The sequence below is a fragment of the Cinclus cinclus genome, chromosome 3 (assembly GCF_963662255.1).
Source record: "Cinclus cinclus chromosome 3, bCinCin1.1, whole genome shotgun sequence".
Classification (NCBI taxonomy): domain Eukaryota; kingdom Metazoa; phylum Chordata; class Aves; order Passeriformes; family Cinclidae; genus Cinclus; species Cinclus cinclus.
The window spans coordinates 80,403,720-80,417,443 of record NC_085048.1 but is presented as its reverse complement, the minus strand read 5'-3'; the positions used below and the strand labels follow the sequence as shown (position 1 = coordinate 80,417,443).

At 44.7% G+C, this 13,724-nt stretch overlaps 1 protein-coding gene across 1 annotated transcript; it reads left to right on the top strand.

Annotated features, from left to right (window-relative positions):
• The first annotated feature begins 7,166 nt into the window (after positions 1–7,166).
• On the top strand, positions 7,167–12,115 carry ZBTB18 (zinc finger and BTB domain containing 18). The gene is made up of 2 exons (XM_062489203.1): positions 7,167–7,179; positions 9,292–12,115. Exons 1-2 carry the CDS (start codon positions 7,167–7,169, stop codon positions 10,872–10,874), a joined length of 1,596 nt encoding a protein of 531 aa, XP_062345187.1. The 3' UTR covers positions 10,875–12,115.
• Positions 12,116–13,724: the final 1,609 nt, after the last annotated feature.

The window sequence follows — 13,724 nt, the reverse complement described above, 5'->3', positions numbered from 1 at the left end:
AAGAGACAAAAATTAAACCAACAGTTTTGTAAAAATTAAGGTGCCCTTTCATTTATTAACTTCTGAACAAGGCAAACCTACAGAATTGGTGTGAGCCACCACACTAGCTGAAATGGCTTCACACCTTCTCGCTTTCTCAGAATTACTCCAACTACAATAATCAGTCGCACCCACATGACCTCAGGAGGAACCACAGGAGGCTTTGTGAAAAGCCTCATCTGGATGCCTTCTGAGCAGTCCCACCCAGTACACCTCTGCCACTGCAGGGGCTCAGAACGCAAATAAACCACCACTCCCATCCTCTTCCTTTCGGGGAATCATGCCTTGTGTCTCTTTTCTGCTTTAACTTGAGGTTTTGTGTTGGTTATGTATCTTTGGGATAACACCTACATGTTCTCGTGAGCATGCAGCGGCTCCTGGTGTAGTTCTGCTCTGAACAAAGCATCTGTTTGTGGTTGGCTGGGGTTGTGAGAGACTGAACTCCAGCAGCCAGGTGTTCCTAGGCTGGTAATGTGAAGCCTTTGTACCTAAAAGAAGAGATTTTTAGAGAGAAAACATTTCAGTTCTTCCAGTGATGATGCGCATCTCGTTAATGGTCAACAAACAAATCCAACTGAATTCCAGCTCACGTCTCCACCCACAAGACCAAGTCCATCTCTTACCTTAAAATTAGACAAACCTATGCTCCAGAAAAGGACATCTGGACATGGACATAAAGTTTATCAGTGGTGTCTGTCCTCAGCCTGTGGTGTGAATGTTAGAAGCCCCCTTGGTGATAGACCTCAGTGCAGGGCACTCCTTCTCCTACATGTGAGAGCATCTGAGATGAGAGAGGAGGTTTTGGCCCACATGGTAAGAAAAGCTCTTAGATGAGTACATCCTGATGCTTATCCAGCATACTTAGGGCAGATAAGAATTACTGATCCAGTCAGCCTCTGGCACAAGAACATGCACATCTAGCCAATTCATGCAAAGGATGTATTATATTATCTTGGCACTTCCTCAGCACTGGTTCCCCAGAGAGACAACTCTGTTCCACGGTGACATCAGCTGAACCTCAAGTGTGATGGCAGCTTCATAAACCACTCAATTTTTAATTTTTCTGAAAATCAGACTGCCTTCAATTAAATTACACTACAATTAAAAAAAACAAAAAACAATAAAAACAAAACAAAACAAAACACTCCCCTCCCAAAAAAAAACCCAAAAAACCAAAAACACAAGAGCGCCATGATGATAAATCCTAATTTTCACTTCTCTGGGATATATAATACTGTAGATATTTTTTCTGCTTTCTTTACCTCCAGTCCTATTCATCAAAACTTTCCAGGAGAGTTTCAATTAACCAAGAAGGTACCCACTTTCCATTGTTCTATCAGTGAAAACAGTAGCAATGAGCAATGCCTATGGGTGACAGTATACGGTTTGAAATAACCTGTAGGGCATAAACCTGGGATATTTGGTGGCAGACCAGCCATTTCCGTTGTCAATTTCTTTTTTGCCATGGAAAACCAATGAATTGGAATGCGCAGTAATTAGCACAGCACTACTTTACAATTTGAAGAAAATGTAGAAAACTGTGTTACAGTAGGTATAAGAAAGTATTAAGATTTTCATCCGGTTCCACAGTATAACTGTGTTGTGTTAGCACCTAAATCTATTGCTCTGGACCCAAACGTCACACAGGCACTTTGACCCTTGTCAGATTGGGCTCTTCTGCTGGACTGTCCTCAAGAAGAGTTTCCAAGAGCACACAGCCCCATTCAAGCTCCAGAAACCAATGCAGCAAACATTTTTAAGGCTAGCAGGCAAAGCTGGCATCTGCAAAGCAGCTCACTATGTATTAATGAATCTTGAGCAGCAACAAACAATATTGGGAGATTCACCACACAAACTGTGTTAGAAAAGACGCCAGGAAAGCTCGATGTTCTCAGATCAGAGGCAAAAGCCAGGAGGCTCTACCCGAGCTGCAGGCACTCCTGTAGCTCCACGCTGCAATGTCAGCATTGGTTATGAGCCAAAGGCCTTCAGGCCTCCTTGTTGCCTGGAGGACATAAATGAAAGTCAGCAAGTGAAAAGGTGCAAGAAGTGCAAAATTGCACCATGTCTTTCCAAATTGTGTTTGTGAAGCAAATGAGACTAATTTCTTTCTATGCTATATTGAGATCATTTTTATTTTCCTTGGCTTATAAGTGTTCTTAGTTCAATTTTCTTGTGTGTGTTCTTTACAGTATCTTGGGATGCCTGAGGTGATTTATAAATATGTGTAGAGACCAGGTGTACTGCCAGATGTTTACGTCCCTTTACAACAAGGCTTCACCATCCCTTCCAATGGAATGCCTGTCTTATATTATTTTTTTCTAACAGAGGATCAACTGGACTATTGGGTATTTGTGTTTTCCCTCTGAAGGTTTTTTCCTTAATTCACTTTCTATCATCTTTGTTTCTATATTTATCATAATGCTAAGTCTTTAAACCACTCTAAGTACTTTTAAAAAAATTAGAGGTCCTTTCGCATTAAAAAAAATCACAGAAAAATGTCAACAGTTCCAGGTTTAAATCAATAAAGTCTTACACACTGCCAAAAAAGATTTTTAATCTTAAAGCGTTACCTACACTCACTTTTTCTCTGTTCTCTCCATCTCCTATTTCGAAATAGTAGAAGAAGTGTTTTATTCTAACAGCTGTATAAATGGTAATTGCAGATCACTCCCTTAAATATAACTGTAGTAAGAAATAACCTGTAGCCCCATGGTGAACCAGTATACACACAACAAAAGCGATTTGCTGGAGGTCATATAGCCAAATGATACAATGGAAAAGAAAACACAAGCTGATTTAATTAGGAGTCAGCATTGTAACTACTAGATGAGGACAGGAATTTTTTTCTCAGTAGATCTTAAAATGTAAGGAGGCAAGCTCTTGCATATGAGGAGGAAATAATAAATTAACACAATGTACAAACAGTAATTAAAATAAATTAAATTTTATTTAACATTTATTTTTAAATTCCAGGTCCTGTAAAAGTCTGTAATATCTGAGAAAGTCCATTTGCTAAATGTCCTCTTCAGCAAATAAATTCTTTGATTTTTTTTCACATTAAGCAGACTCATTTTTCAAAGAGTTTTTTATTACAAAAATTGCCTCCCTCAGTAAATCTGTACTTGTATAAGTAAATATTCACAAACTGAGGTCTTACTAACCAACCCGGGGCAGCTGGTGAGACAGCTTACTTGAGGAAGCAAGAGGCAGCATGAAGTGTAGGGATCTAGGACAACACAGTTAATGTAATCATTTCAGGCACAGTCACTGACAGTTCAAATATATATAACTGAATAAGTTAGGGATATCTTTAACATTAAAAAAACCCCAACCAAACTAACTAAACTTTAGAACTATTTTCCTAAGTATTTCCTGTTAAAGTACTTCCAACATTTATTTTTGCAATCGAAAGAAAAAGCAGTTTATTAGCTACAGGGAAGATGTTCAAGAAATGACAGGCAGCAGGGAATATAGTACTGATTTTTCTCAGATGAAGCGATTATTAGCACTGAGGAAACAATCAGGAAACCTGAAGAGTCAGCATCTTAGCTGCTGTATCCTGAAGACAAGGACAAAATCCTATCAAGTTCCAGCTATAATAAAATATGGAACAGGGTGCCAATGGAAAAAGTACCCAAACTCTTAATGATGGAATTGTATCACTAAGAGGGACCGAAATTTAATAATTAAAAATTCCACACCTAGTGTGAGCAATTAGTTCACTGAAGGATGGAGTGAAAAGTGTTTTCTTTTGTACATATACATATTTTATATATTCATATATGTATGCAATGCTTGAAGCATATGGACAGCTAGATGCTAGCTGCTGTGCTATATACATAGCAGTGCTGTCAAAGCAATTAGGCACAGCTAGAATTCAGTCTGTTTCTTCACAACAGTTTCATATTACTGAAGAGACAAAGTACATGGCTTTCAGCTTTTATATCTACTCAATCAATTTTGGTTATTAATGCATAACTGAGTTCTTTCTCTTTAAAGTCTCTGTTGGTGATCCTTGTTTTCTTTTAAATGCTTCCCTGTATTACCTGAAACTGAAGGGGAGATGGGAAAATACCCAAATCTCTTTGGATTAGTTCTTTGCTAAGGAAGGCCTTAGCCCTTCAAACCTGGCCTCCACTGCCCTGCCCTAACCCACCATTAAGCCATGGTATTCTCCAAAGCCGCTGACCTCAATCTGCCCGTGAACCACGGCGAGGTCCAGAGAGTTCGCATCCCTTCGGGCACCGGCCTTCCCAGCGCTGCCTGGGAGCACCAGACCTGGGCACACACCCAGCCCAAACCATGCCAGCCTGCTGGCACTGCTGCCACGGCGGGGAGCACAGAAATCACCCACAGTAACCCAACGCTTGGGGTGGAAGCTCAGGGCAAAGCACTTCCTTGGAAGAGAGAAGCCACAGCACTTGCACTCTTTATTATGAATTCACAGATGGCTGGTGCCAATCAAGGAGAGAGGCTAGGACACAAACCACAGAATTACAAATGTAAATATTTATTCTTGCATCCGAAGTGCCCCAGCCAAACTGGGCACACCCCTGAGATTTTGCTTTAGGAGTTTTACACAACGGTATGCCATGAATTACCCGCTGGTGCTCATTTCTAATTATCCAATCATAAATGCGCCAGGGATAAGCTCCTCTATTTTTGTACATCTTGCGGCAGCATCCTTGTGATTTCTGCTAATCCAGATGTTCCTGCATGCAACTTCTGCAAAGTTACTGAGCATCAGTAACTTGAGCTTCTCTTAGAGACGGATCCCTTGGTGAATTTTGGCAAAATGTTTCCTTATCTTAGCCGACTGCGTGCTCTTAGTAGGGGCAGATTACGCCTCTTGGAATACGCGCTGTACACATATACATACCTAGCGCACATATAGTCATCCACAATACACTAACAATGCTCTTGCCCCTAATGACTGCATGGTCTCAGCACTTCACGGCACGCTCTCCACGCCGGCCGGCCCCGCGGCACCCAGCAGCGGCCGGACGAGCCTGCAGGAGCACTCGAGGCTGCAGGAGCACACCGGGAAACAGGAACACGCTCCGGCCGAGCTCCCGCCCGGGCCGGGCCGGGCCGCGCCGCGCCGCACCGCACCTGCCGCCATCCCGCCATGCACCGCGCCGCGGGCCCCGCCCCGCGCCGCTCGCCCCGCCCCGGGCCCGCTCGGCCACGCCCCCTTCCGCCTCGGCTCCCCGCCGGGTCACGCCTCCTCTGCCCGTCCGCGCGCCGCGATTGGCGGCACCGCCGGCCTTCCCGGGCCGCCCTCCTCCAATCGGCGGCCGAGGCGGCCCGTCACTCAGCCGCGGGGCGCCGCGGCGGTTGGCGGCGGCGGCGGCGCGGGCGGGCCGCGCTGTCAGTCAGGGAGCGGAGTCCGAAGTGGGGAGCGGGGAGGGAGGGGGCGAACATCTGTCTGCCGCAGCCGGGCCCGGCTGTGCCGCCGCCGCCGCCACCGCGCGAGCGCCCCGCGCCCCCGCCCGCCCCCGGCCCCCGCCCGCCCCCGCGCCCCGCCGGTGCCATGGGGAGCCGCTGAGCGCGGGGCCCGCTTCGCTCCGCCGGCTGCCCCGCTCGCTCCTCAGCCGCCGGCAGGGGGGAGCCCGGGGGGGGGCGGCGGCCAGCGGGCGCGGGGGGCGGGCGGGGGGCGAGGCGCGATCCCGGAGCGGCAAGTGAGCGAAGAGGAGCCGGCGGGCGGCGGCGGGAGCGCGGGGACTTCGGGCCGCCGCGCAGTGTGAGTCCCGCTGCCCCCATCCCCACACACCCGCCGCGCCGGGGCCGGGGCCGCTGCGGCCCCGCGGGGCGGGCGGAGTTGGCGGCGGGTCCAGCTGGGGGGTGGGCGGAGGGGCGGGGGCAGCGCTCCCCGGGCGGCGGGACCGGCCGCCCCGGCGACGCTCCCGGTTACTTTTCTTTTGTTGCCGCCGTGACCCGGGGGCGGCTTTTCCTGCGCGCCGGGCAGCTGCTTCCTTCCCCGCGGGGCGGCTGCCGGCGCGCCCGGCCCCGGGCGGGGGCGGCGCTGCCCACGGGACCGGGGCCCCGGACGGGAGAGTCGGGTCGGGGGGGACACGCACAGCCCCGGCCAAAAGTTGTCGCCGCCCGGCGGGGATGGTGGGGCCGGGCCCACCGGGAACTTGCTGCGCGCCGCCGCCGCCACCTCCCCGCCCGTCTCGTCCCGTCCCGGGGGGCGGCGGGCTGTCCCCGCCCGGCAGCGGGCAGGTGACCCGCCCCGCTGGGTACACGCGTGAGTGTCACCAGGGGGGCCGGCGCGGCTTGGGGCTCCCGCTCGGGCGGGGGGACCGCTCGGAGCCTGCCGGGCCGGGGACCCACGTCCCAGGGCCGCCGCGGTCGGATAGCTGGGCAGCCCCAGCCCCGCGGGGCAAGAGCGGCGTAGGAGCCGTGCCGAGCGCTCGCAGTAGCGCCCCGGTCAGGGGAGCTCCTCCGCTGCTCGAAAGGAGCCGGAGTTGGTGCTCGGTGTCACTTGCGCTACCTTAAACGCTGGAACTGAAAGGACCGGCGGCGGAGCGGGGAGCTGTGAGGTGGTAAATAGGTCCGGTTAATTTCTGCTTTTAAATTAACCCCTGGGCTCAGTAAAACCGAGCTGGTGTGGCTTTCTGGGGTAACCCTGTGGCTGGGGTACGCTGTCAGCACATAAAGCGGTCCTCCAAGTTAAGGCAGAAGTGTTGCTATGCTGCACGTACAGTAGAGCCCCATATGTTTAGGATTTTCTTTTTTTTTTTTTCTCCCTGTTAGAAAGTTTGAAAAAAAGAGACTTTGAAGTATTTTGTTTATACTAACAGAAGAGAAAAGTTCTCCTAAGAAAAAGCTGGTGGCAGGAGTGTAGAGGAGTAGCATATGGCATTAAAAGGAGCACAGCTGGAGGTAGCATTTCCATCTGAACATGATGTCAGAGCAGCTGACAGCCTGCCATCCCTCAGCCTTTTATTCTAACACACAGACAGGGAGTTAGTGTGTGCAGATCTGTGTGTGGAGAAGGTATCTCATTCCTCTCTAACATCATCTCCACTTTGCATCTGTCTCTCCTAGTCTGCTTTTTTTCCACCGATCTAACAGACCTGGAGCCAGCAGGACTCAGAGGAAAGGACTTAATCAGGTTTATGTGTACTAAAGGTAGGAGTAGCAATAGATTAGATACAGCATATTTCTGTTTTGGTGTGTTGATTATTGAATTTTAGAAAAAAAAATCACATTACTTTTCTAACCAAGTTTAGAGGTAATATATGAAATTGAGTATTAAATAGATAAGTGGAATTAGTCAAAAGGCTTGGGCTACAATTGGAGAGTATCAGTTCTTGGACACATTGTTAGCATTAACTTTAATGCGTATTGTGGGAATATCTTGGTTTGGAAGAAGGAGAGAGCAAGTTCATCCTTAATTTCTGAGACCAAAACTGCAATGGATTTAGAGGCAAGCCTAAACAGAGTTTTGCTTAATGTTCTTGTCTTGCATCTTTTAAGTTACTTTACAGGGGTTTTAGTGAAATATACAGGAGTGTGTGTTTTTACAAAAGGACCTTCCTGGCTAAAATGTGTTTGTAGGGAAGTCTTTCGTTACATGGTTAAATATCCAGCAGCTCAGAAATATAGTAGCATACAGCTGTAGTGCTTCTGAAAGATTGAAATCAGTTATGTGTTTAAAAACTTTTGTACCCGGGAGAATGGCTTGACTGGTTTCCTCTTTTCTTCCTTGCATGTACCATTTGAAATCTTTTATTTAGTGCAACAATAATTATTTGAAGGAGTTTTTGTATTTGCGACTAATTTAGAACTTGTAGATTTGAGCTGCCTGAATTGGCCAGACAGCTGTAATCGCACTCCTCTATTCTTAATCTCTTTATCTGGGCAGCAGCTGCCATATGGCCACAGTCAGCTGGATCAGATGTTTATAAGCTTCCTTCTTCGTCCCTCTCTGTCCTTTCAGCCTCCTAATTTGATCACAGCTACCTTGTGAGCTGCCCTCCAATCTTTATTTTTAGCCCTCTTAAGGATTAGGATTGATGTTGGCTGTGGGGCACTTAAAGTGATTGTATTGTAAATCTTCATGCTTTACTCTAGCAATGGTATTTTACAGAATATAGTAGGGGTTGTGTTGTAAGTTTTAGTACATCTTGGTCTGCGAGGGATGAGGGTTTTTCAATAATATCTGCCAGCCTGGAGAGTCATGATGTGCTTAGATGGTTTGGGAGACCATTGCTATCAATCACAGAAGAATGGATTAACATAGGTTTTCAAAAGATTTTACTTTCCATTTGATTTTTGACATCTTCACTTATTTTTTTAAGTTTATTTTGTCTTTATCATCGAGAAAGGCAAAAAAAACACTTGGGTAAGAACAGTACTTGGGATAGTCTTTTTAAACGTGGACACACGCTCACGTTGAATGGCTGAATGACTTTTTTTTGTTTTGTTTTTTTTTAAAGCTTGGTACTGCAAACTCTGCCTGGTGTGGGAGGGGAGGGAAATTTCTGTCCTTGTGCACTGGGGAAGTGGTGCTCGTTGGCATTTTGGTTGTTCGCTTTCTTTTGTATATTCTGCATGTTGGCAAAAAATGTTCATGTTGTATTGTACAGTATGGAAAAGGTTTAAAACCTTAAAAAACTGTACTTAGAACAAGAAGAAAACCACATGAACTAAATTTGTGAAAATGTCCATTTTGCTGTTTGTATAAATTGACACACGTAAATAATTTTTGTAGTTTATGAATGTTAGACTTTCAGATTTGGGTGCATTGACATTTTTTCATGTGAGAACCTCTTCTCTTGCTACAATTTGACTTTAAAAAGAAGGTGGATGATCTGGTATATTTTTTCTGCTGCTACTGTGATGTCTCAAACTTTGTGTTTAAAAAAAAAATTTTTTTTTTTTTGGGGGGGGGTGGGTCTGCCATCATAGGGACACAATCTGGAAGAAGTTCTCTAAAAAAAGGAAACCCAAACTTTTGAACAGATTTTATGAACAGCAGTGATACTTAAAAAAAAAAAAAAAGCAGATGTACCTATGCGCTCACTAGACCAGCTTATTTACCACAGAAAGGAAATCATAACTGTAGTGGTCAGTCAGGGAAAGAGTTGCCATCATACATTTGTGTTAAATAATGTTTGTGTAGTGTCAGTACCAGAATTCTGGCAATATAAATACCAGGTTTTTACGTGGAATTACTTGGATTTATAAGTTCTGTGATTCTGACCTACATTTAATTTTTAAAAATTCTGTTGCTTATAGGTTATGAAGACAGTATGGAGTTTCCTGACCACAGTAGACATTTGCTACAGTGTCTGAGTGAGCAGAGACATCAGGGTTTTCTTTGTGATTGCACTGTTCTGGTAGGAGATGCCCAGTTCCGAGCGCACAGAGCTGTACTGGCTTCATGCAGCATGTATTTCCACCTCTTTTACAAGGACCAGCTGGACAAAAGGGACATTGTTCATCTGAACAGCGACATTGTTACAGCCCCAGCTTTCGCTCTCCTGCTTGAATTCATGTACGAAGGAAAGCTCCAGTTCAAAGACTTGCCCATTGAAGACGTGCTAGCAGCTGCCAGTTATCTCCACATGTATGACATTGTCAAAGTCTGCAAAAAGAAGCTGAAAGAGAAAGCAACCACAGAGGCAGACAGTACAAAAAAGGAGGAAGACGCCTCAAGTTGTTCAGACAAAGTGGAGAGCCTCTCCGACGGCAGCAGCCACATGCCAGGAGACTTGCCCAGCGATGAAGACGACGGAGAAGATGAAAAATTGAACATCCTGCCTAGCAAAAGGGACTTGGCGGCTGAGCCTGGGAACATGTGGATGAGATTGCCCTCAGACTCAGCAGGCATTCCCCAGACTGGCGGAGAGGCAGAGACGCACACAGCAGCAGCTGGAAAAACAGTAGCCAGCCCCTGCAGCTCAACAGAGTCTTTGTCCCAGAGGTCTGTCACCTCCGTGAGGGATTCAGCAGATGTTGACTGCGTGCTGGACCTGTCTGTCAAGTCCAGCCTTTCAGGAGTTGAAAATTTGAACAGTTCTTATTTCTCTTCACAGGACATGCTTAGAAACAGCCTGGTTCAGGTGAAGGTGGAGAAAGAGGCTTCCTGTGATGAGAGTGATGTTGGCACTAATGACTATGATATGGAACATAGCACTGTGAAAGAAAGTGTGAGCACTAATAACAGGGTACAGTACGAGCCGGCCCACCTGGCTCCGATGAGGGAAGATTCGGTCTTGAGGGAGCTAGATAGAGAGGACAAGGCAAGCGATGATGAAATGATAACTCCAGAGAATGAGAGAGTCCAGGTGGAAGGAAACATGGACAGCAGCTTGCTCCCTTACGTGTCAAACATACTTAGCCCCGCTGGCCAAATTTTCATGTGTCCTCTCTGCAACAAGGTCTTTCCTAGCCCCCACATCCTGCAAATTCATTTAAGCACGCACTTTCGAGAGCAGGACGGGATCCGCAGCAAGCCTGCTACCGATGTCAATGTCCCGACCTGCTCGTTGTGTGGTAAGACTTTTTCTTGCATGTACACCTTGAAACGTCATGAGAGGACTCATTCAGGTGAAAAGCCCTACACTTGCACCCAGTGTGGGAAGAGCTTCCAGTACTCCCACAACCTGAGCCGCCACGCAGTGGTTCACACGCGGGAGAAGCCTCATGCTTGTAAGTGGTGTGAACGCAGGTTCACACAGTCCGGAGACCTTTACAGACACATTCGGAAGTTTCACTGTGAGTTGGTGAACTCATTGTCTGTCAAAAGCGAAGCACTGAGCTTACCTACTGTCAGAGACTGGACCTTAGAAGATAGCTCACAAGAACTTTGGAAATAAAATTTTTATATATATAAATAATATATATATAAATCTATATAGTTGTGGTACAGTCTAAAAGCAATCTTGTTTCCTTGAACTGAAAGTTTGGCTATTAGCTTGTTTTTGCACTTTAAGGCAGCATGAATATTTCACTAATTTAGCACTCCAATAAAAATGAACTGTAGAGGTAATCCAACAAAGTAACTAATTGCGGAGCGTATTTTTCCCCCTTTTCGGAATAGAAGCCAGCGGATACTTTACTTCTAAGGAATCTCCAATTCAAAAAATTTGGATGTGGCTTTATTCTCCCCAAAACACTGCGTTCTTTTAAACTCTTGATCTTTTTCCCCTCTTAAAATCTGAATGTAGAAATCCTCTCCCAATTTTGTCAGTTCCTTTACATTTCTATAATTGCATGAGTCCTTTCTAGCTGTTGGAAACCTGAATGCTTTTAGACCCAAATGGAAAATTTCTGAAATGCTGGATTATCTATTTTTAAACAAGCGGTTGACTTAAAACTTACTATGGCAACTTCTGGATTTCTGACAGTTCCCACTGGAAAAAAAAAAACACAAAAAAACCAACACAAAAACATAAAACAAAAACCCTGAGAGTACACTGGGATCACTGGGACTCTGTCTTACGTGAAGGTTTGCTTGGGATGAAAAAGGATATTGCAGCTTCAGCAGTGATGAACTGTGTGTTTAAAAATGTGAATTACTGTTATTGTATACTGTAATTGATTACATGGGCCGGGGGGGAGGTATCAAAGAACTTGGCAGGTTGTGTTGATGCTCTTAGTTGAGTCTTGAAAAGTAAATATTAACGCTACAGAAATGCATGATTTTCAGTATATTTTTGTCTTTGTTTGCATTGTATAACTTTAACGAGTGAGTTGAAAATTATTTAATTTCCTTAGGAAAAAATCCTGACACCGTTGAAAATGCCAGTGTTATGAAGACGAGAAATGCACTGTTTTTATTTTATCTAATTTAAATTTACTTTCCCACTGTCTTTAAGTTGAGAAGAACTTAAGCTACGAGTTGCCGATTTAGCTACGTTAACAAGGAGAAAAAATTTGAATGTTTACAACCAGGCTTCGAGATTTGCATGTGCGGTGTGCATTTACTAACCCCAGACCCCTTCTAATTGCACAGACCCCACGCCAGCTCCAACTGAGGTGTGTCCATTTCCCCAGATGAGCATTTGTAGGATTCCTGCTGCACCACTCCACCACAATAGGTCGTTCTTTTTTTTTTTTTTTTTTCCCCCCGTTGAAAAGAGGCTGTGGACTGAAAAAAAAAAAAAAAAAAAAAAAGGGCAAAAAAAAGCCCCGGGCTGAAAAGCCTGGGCAGGCCTGAGTGACAGGGGGGGCCGGGGGGGGCCGGGGAAGGACTATGCGTATCCAAGCAGCAGAGACTGCAGCCTGACGTGTGGTTTTAATGACCAACACGCAGGTCAAAAGCATTTTGCACAGTGTTTGTTTTCCTGTCTTGCACTTACAAATAAGGTCTATGGGAGTAGCATGGAAAACGTTTGCTGTTTTTTCCTTTTTTTTTTTCCTTTTTTTTTTTCTCTGCTTTTGTTTAAAATTTGATCGCCTTAACTACTGTAAACATAGCCTATTTTTGTGCTTAAGATACTGAATGGAAAACTCCATTGTGTATTGCTGGACTGTTTTGGAAATATTTGGTCAAATGTGTGTTAATTTGGCTGTAATGGCATTTAAAACAAAAAAAAAAAAAGCTGTGAAAATGGCCTTGGAGCGTTATCTTTAGTTACTTGAATAGTTTCTAGGTTTAAAACTACATTCTTTTCTTAAGTTAGAAAAGACAATCAGTGTCTGAGGAAAATGGACTTTCTATTGGATTTTTTTGTGGTCCTCGTGAGTGATTGCTTTTTTCCTTTCCTTAGTTTCACATTCTTCTTTTGTTCTAAAACTTAGACTGACATCTAGCTTTGACAATCATAGTATGTTTTATTTTCCTGAGGAGGGAATAACTTATAATGCTGTTTAGTTTTGTACTATTGGTGTGTTGGTGAATTTTTAAACTGTGTGCTAACTGCAATAAATTATATGAACTGAGAAATCAATTCCCTTGTCTTTTTTCCCTCTTTTAAATTATAGTTATGGAGTATTTTTTATATTGTGTAACTTTATTACTTTTGTACAGACTTCTATTGCTAACTGTGTATGGAATATGTTTTCAGTATGCTTTTGGGCACTTTGTTGCTACCATGCATATTTACATCTCACTTAACATTTTAAAAAATTAAATGCTTGCATTTTGAAAGCATTTCTCTGTGTGTAGCTCTTGATCATTCTGTAGACATATTTTTTTTTAATAATAATTATTTTTTACTTCCCCAAAGACTTTTGCAGAAGCAATCTATTGAATTCCAGAAATTTTGTTGCCATGCAAATATCTGTGCGGGCACACAGTTCGCTTTGTAGGTTTAATTTCACTCCAAGGAGCTTTCTTGGGCTCACTCTCTTGATATATCGGTCTCTGTGAGAACAGCAGAGCAGAAGGCAACAACTTAATCTGAAGCATTGGCCGGGTACTGACTGACTGTCAGTGTTACAGTAGGCAGTCAAAATGTCCAAACTACTGGTAACACATCACAGCTGTCTGGGGTACAGAGGAAAATTGAAATAATCGTAAATCTCTTGGGTATTTCTTTTACAGGCTAAATGTTTCTCTAAAAAAAAAAAATAAAGCATAGCTAAACCTTTGAAAAAGACCTGGTTTATATGCTTGTTGTAGGATATACCCAGAATGCTTGTTTGAGGCTGCTCTATCCTAGGAACGAGACCAGCACTGTGGAGCCCAATGGGAATATGAAAGTAGAGCTAAATTAGAAAGC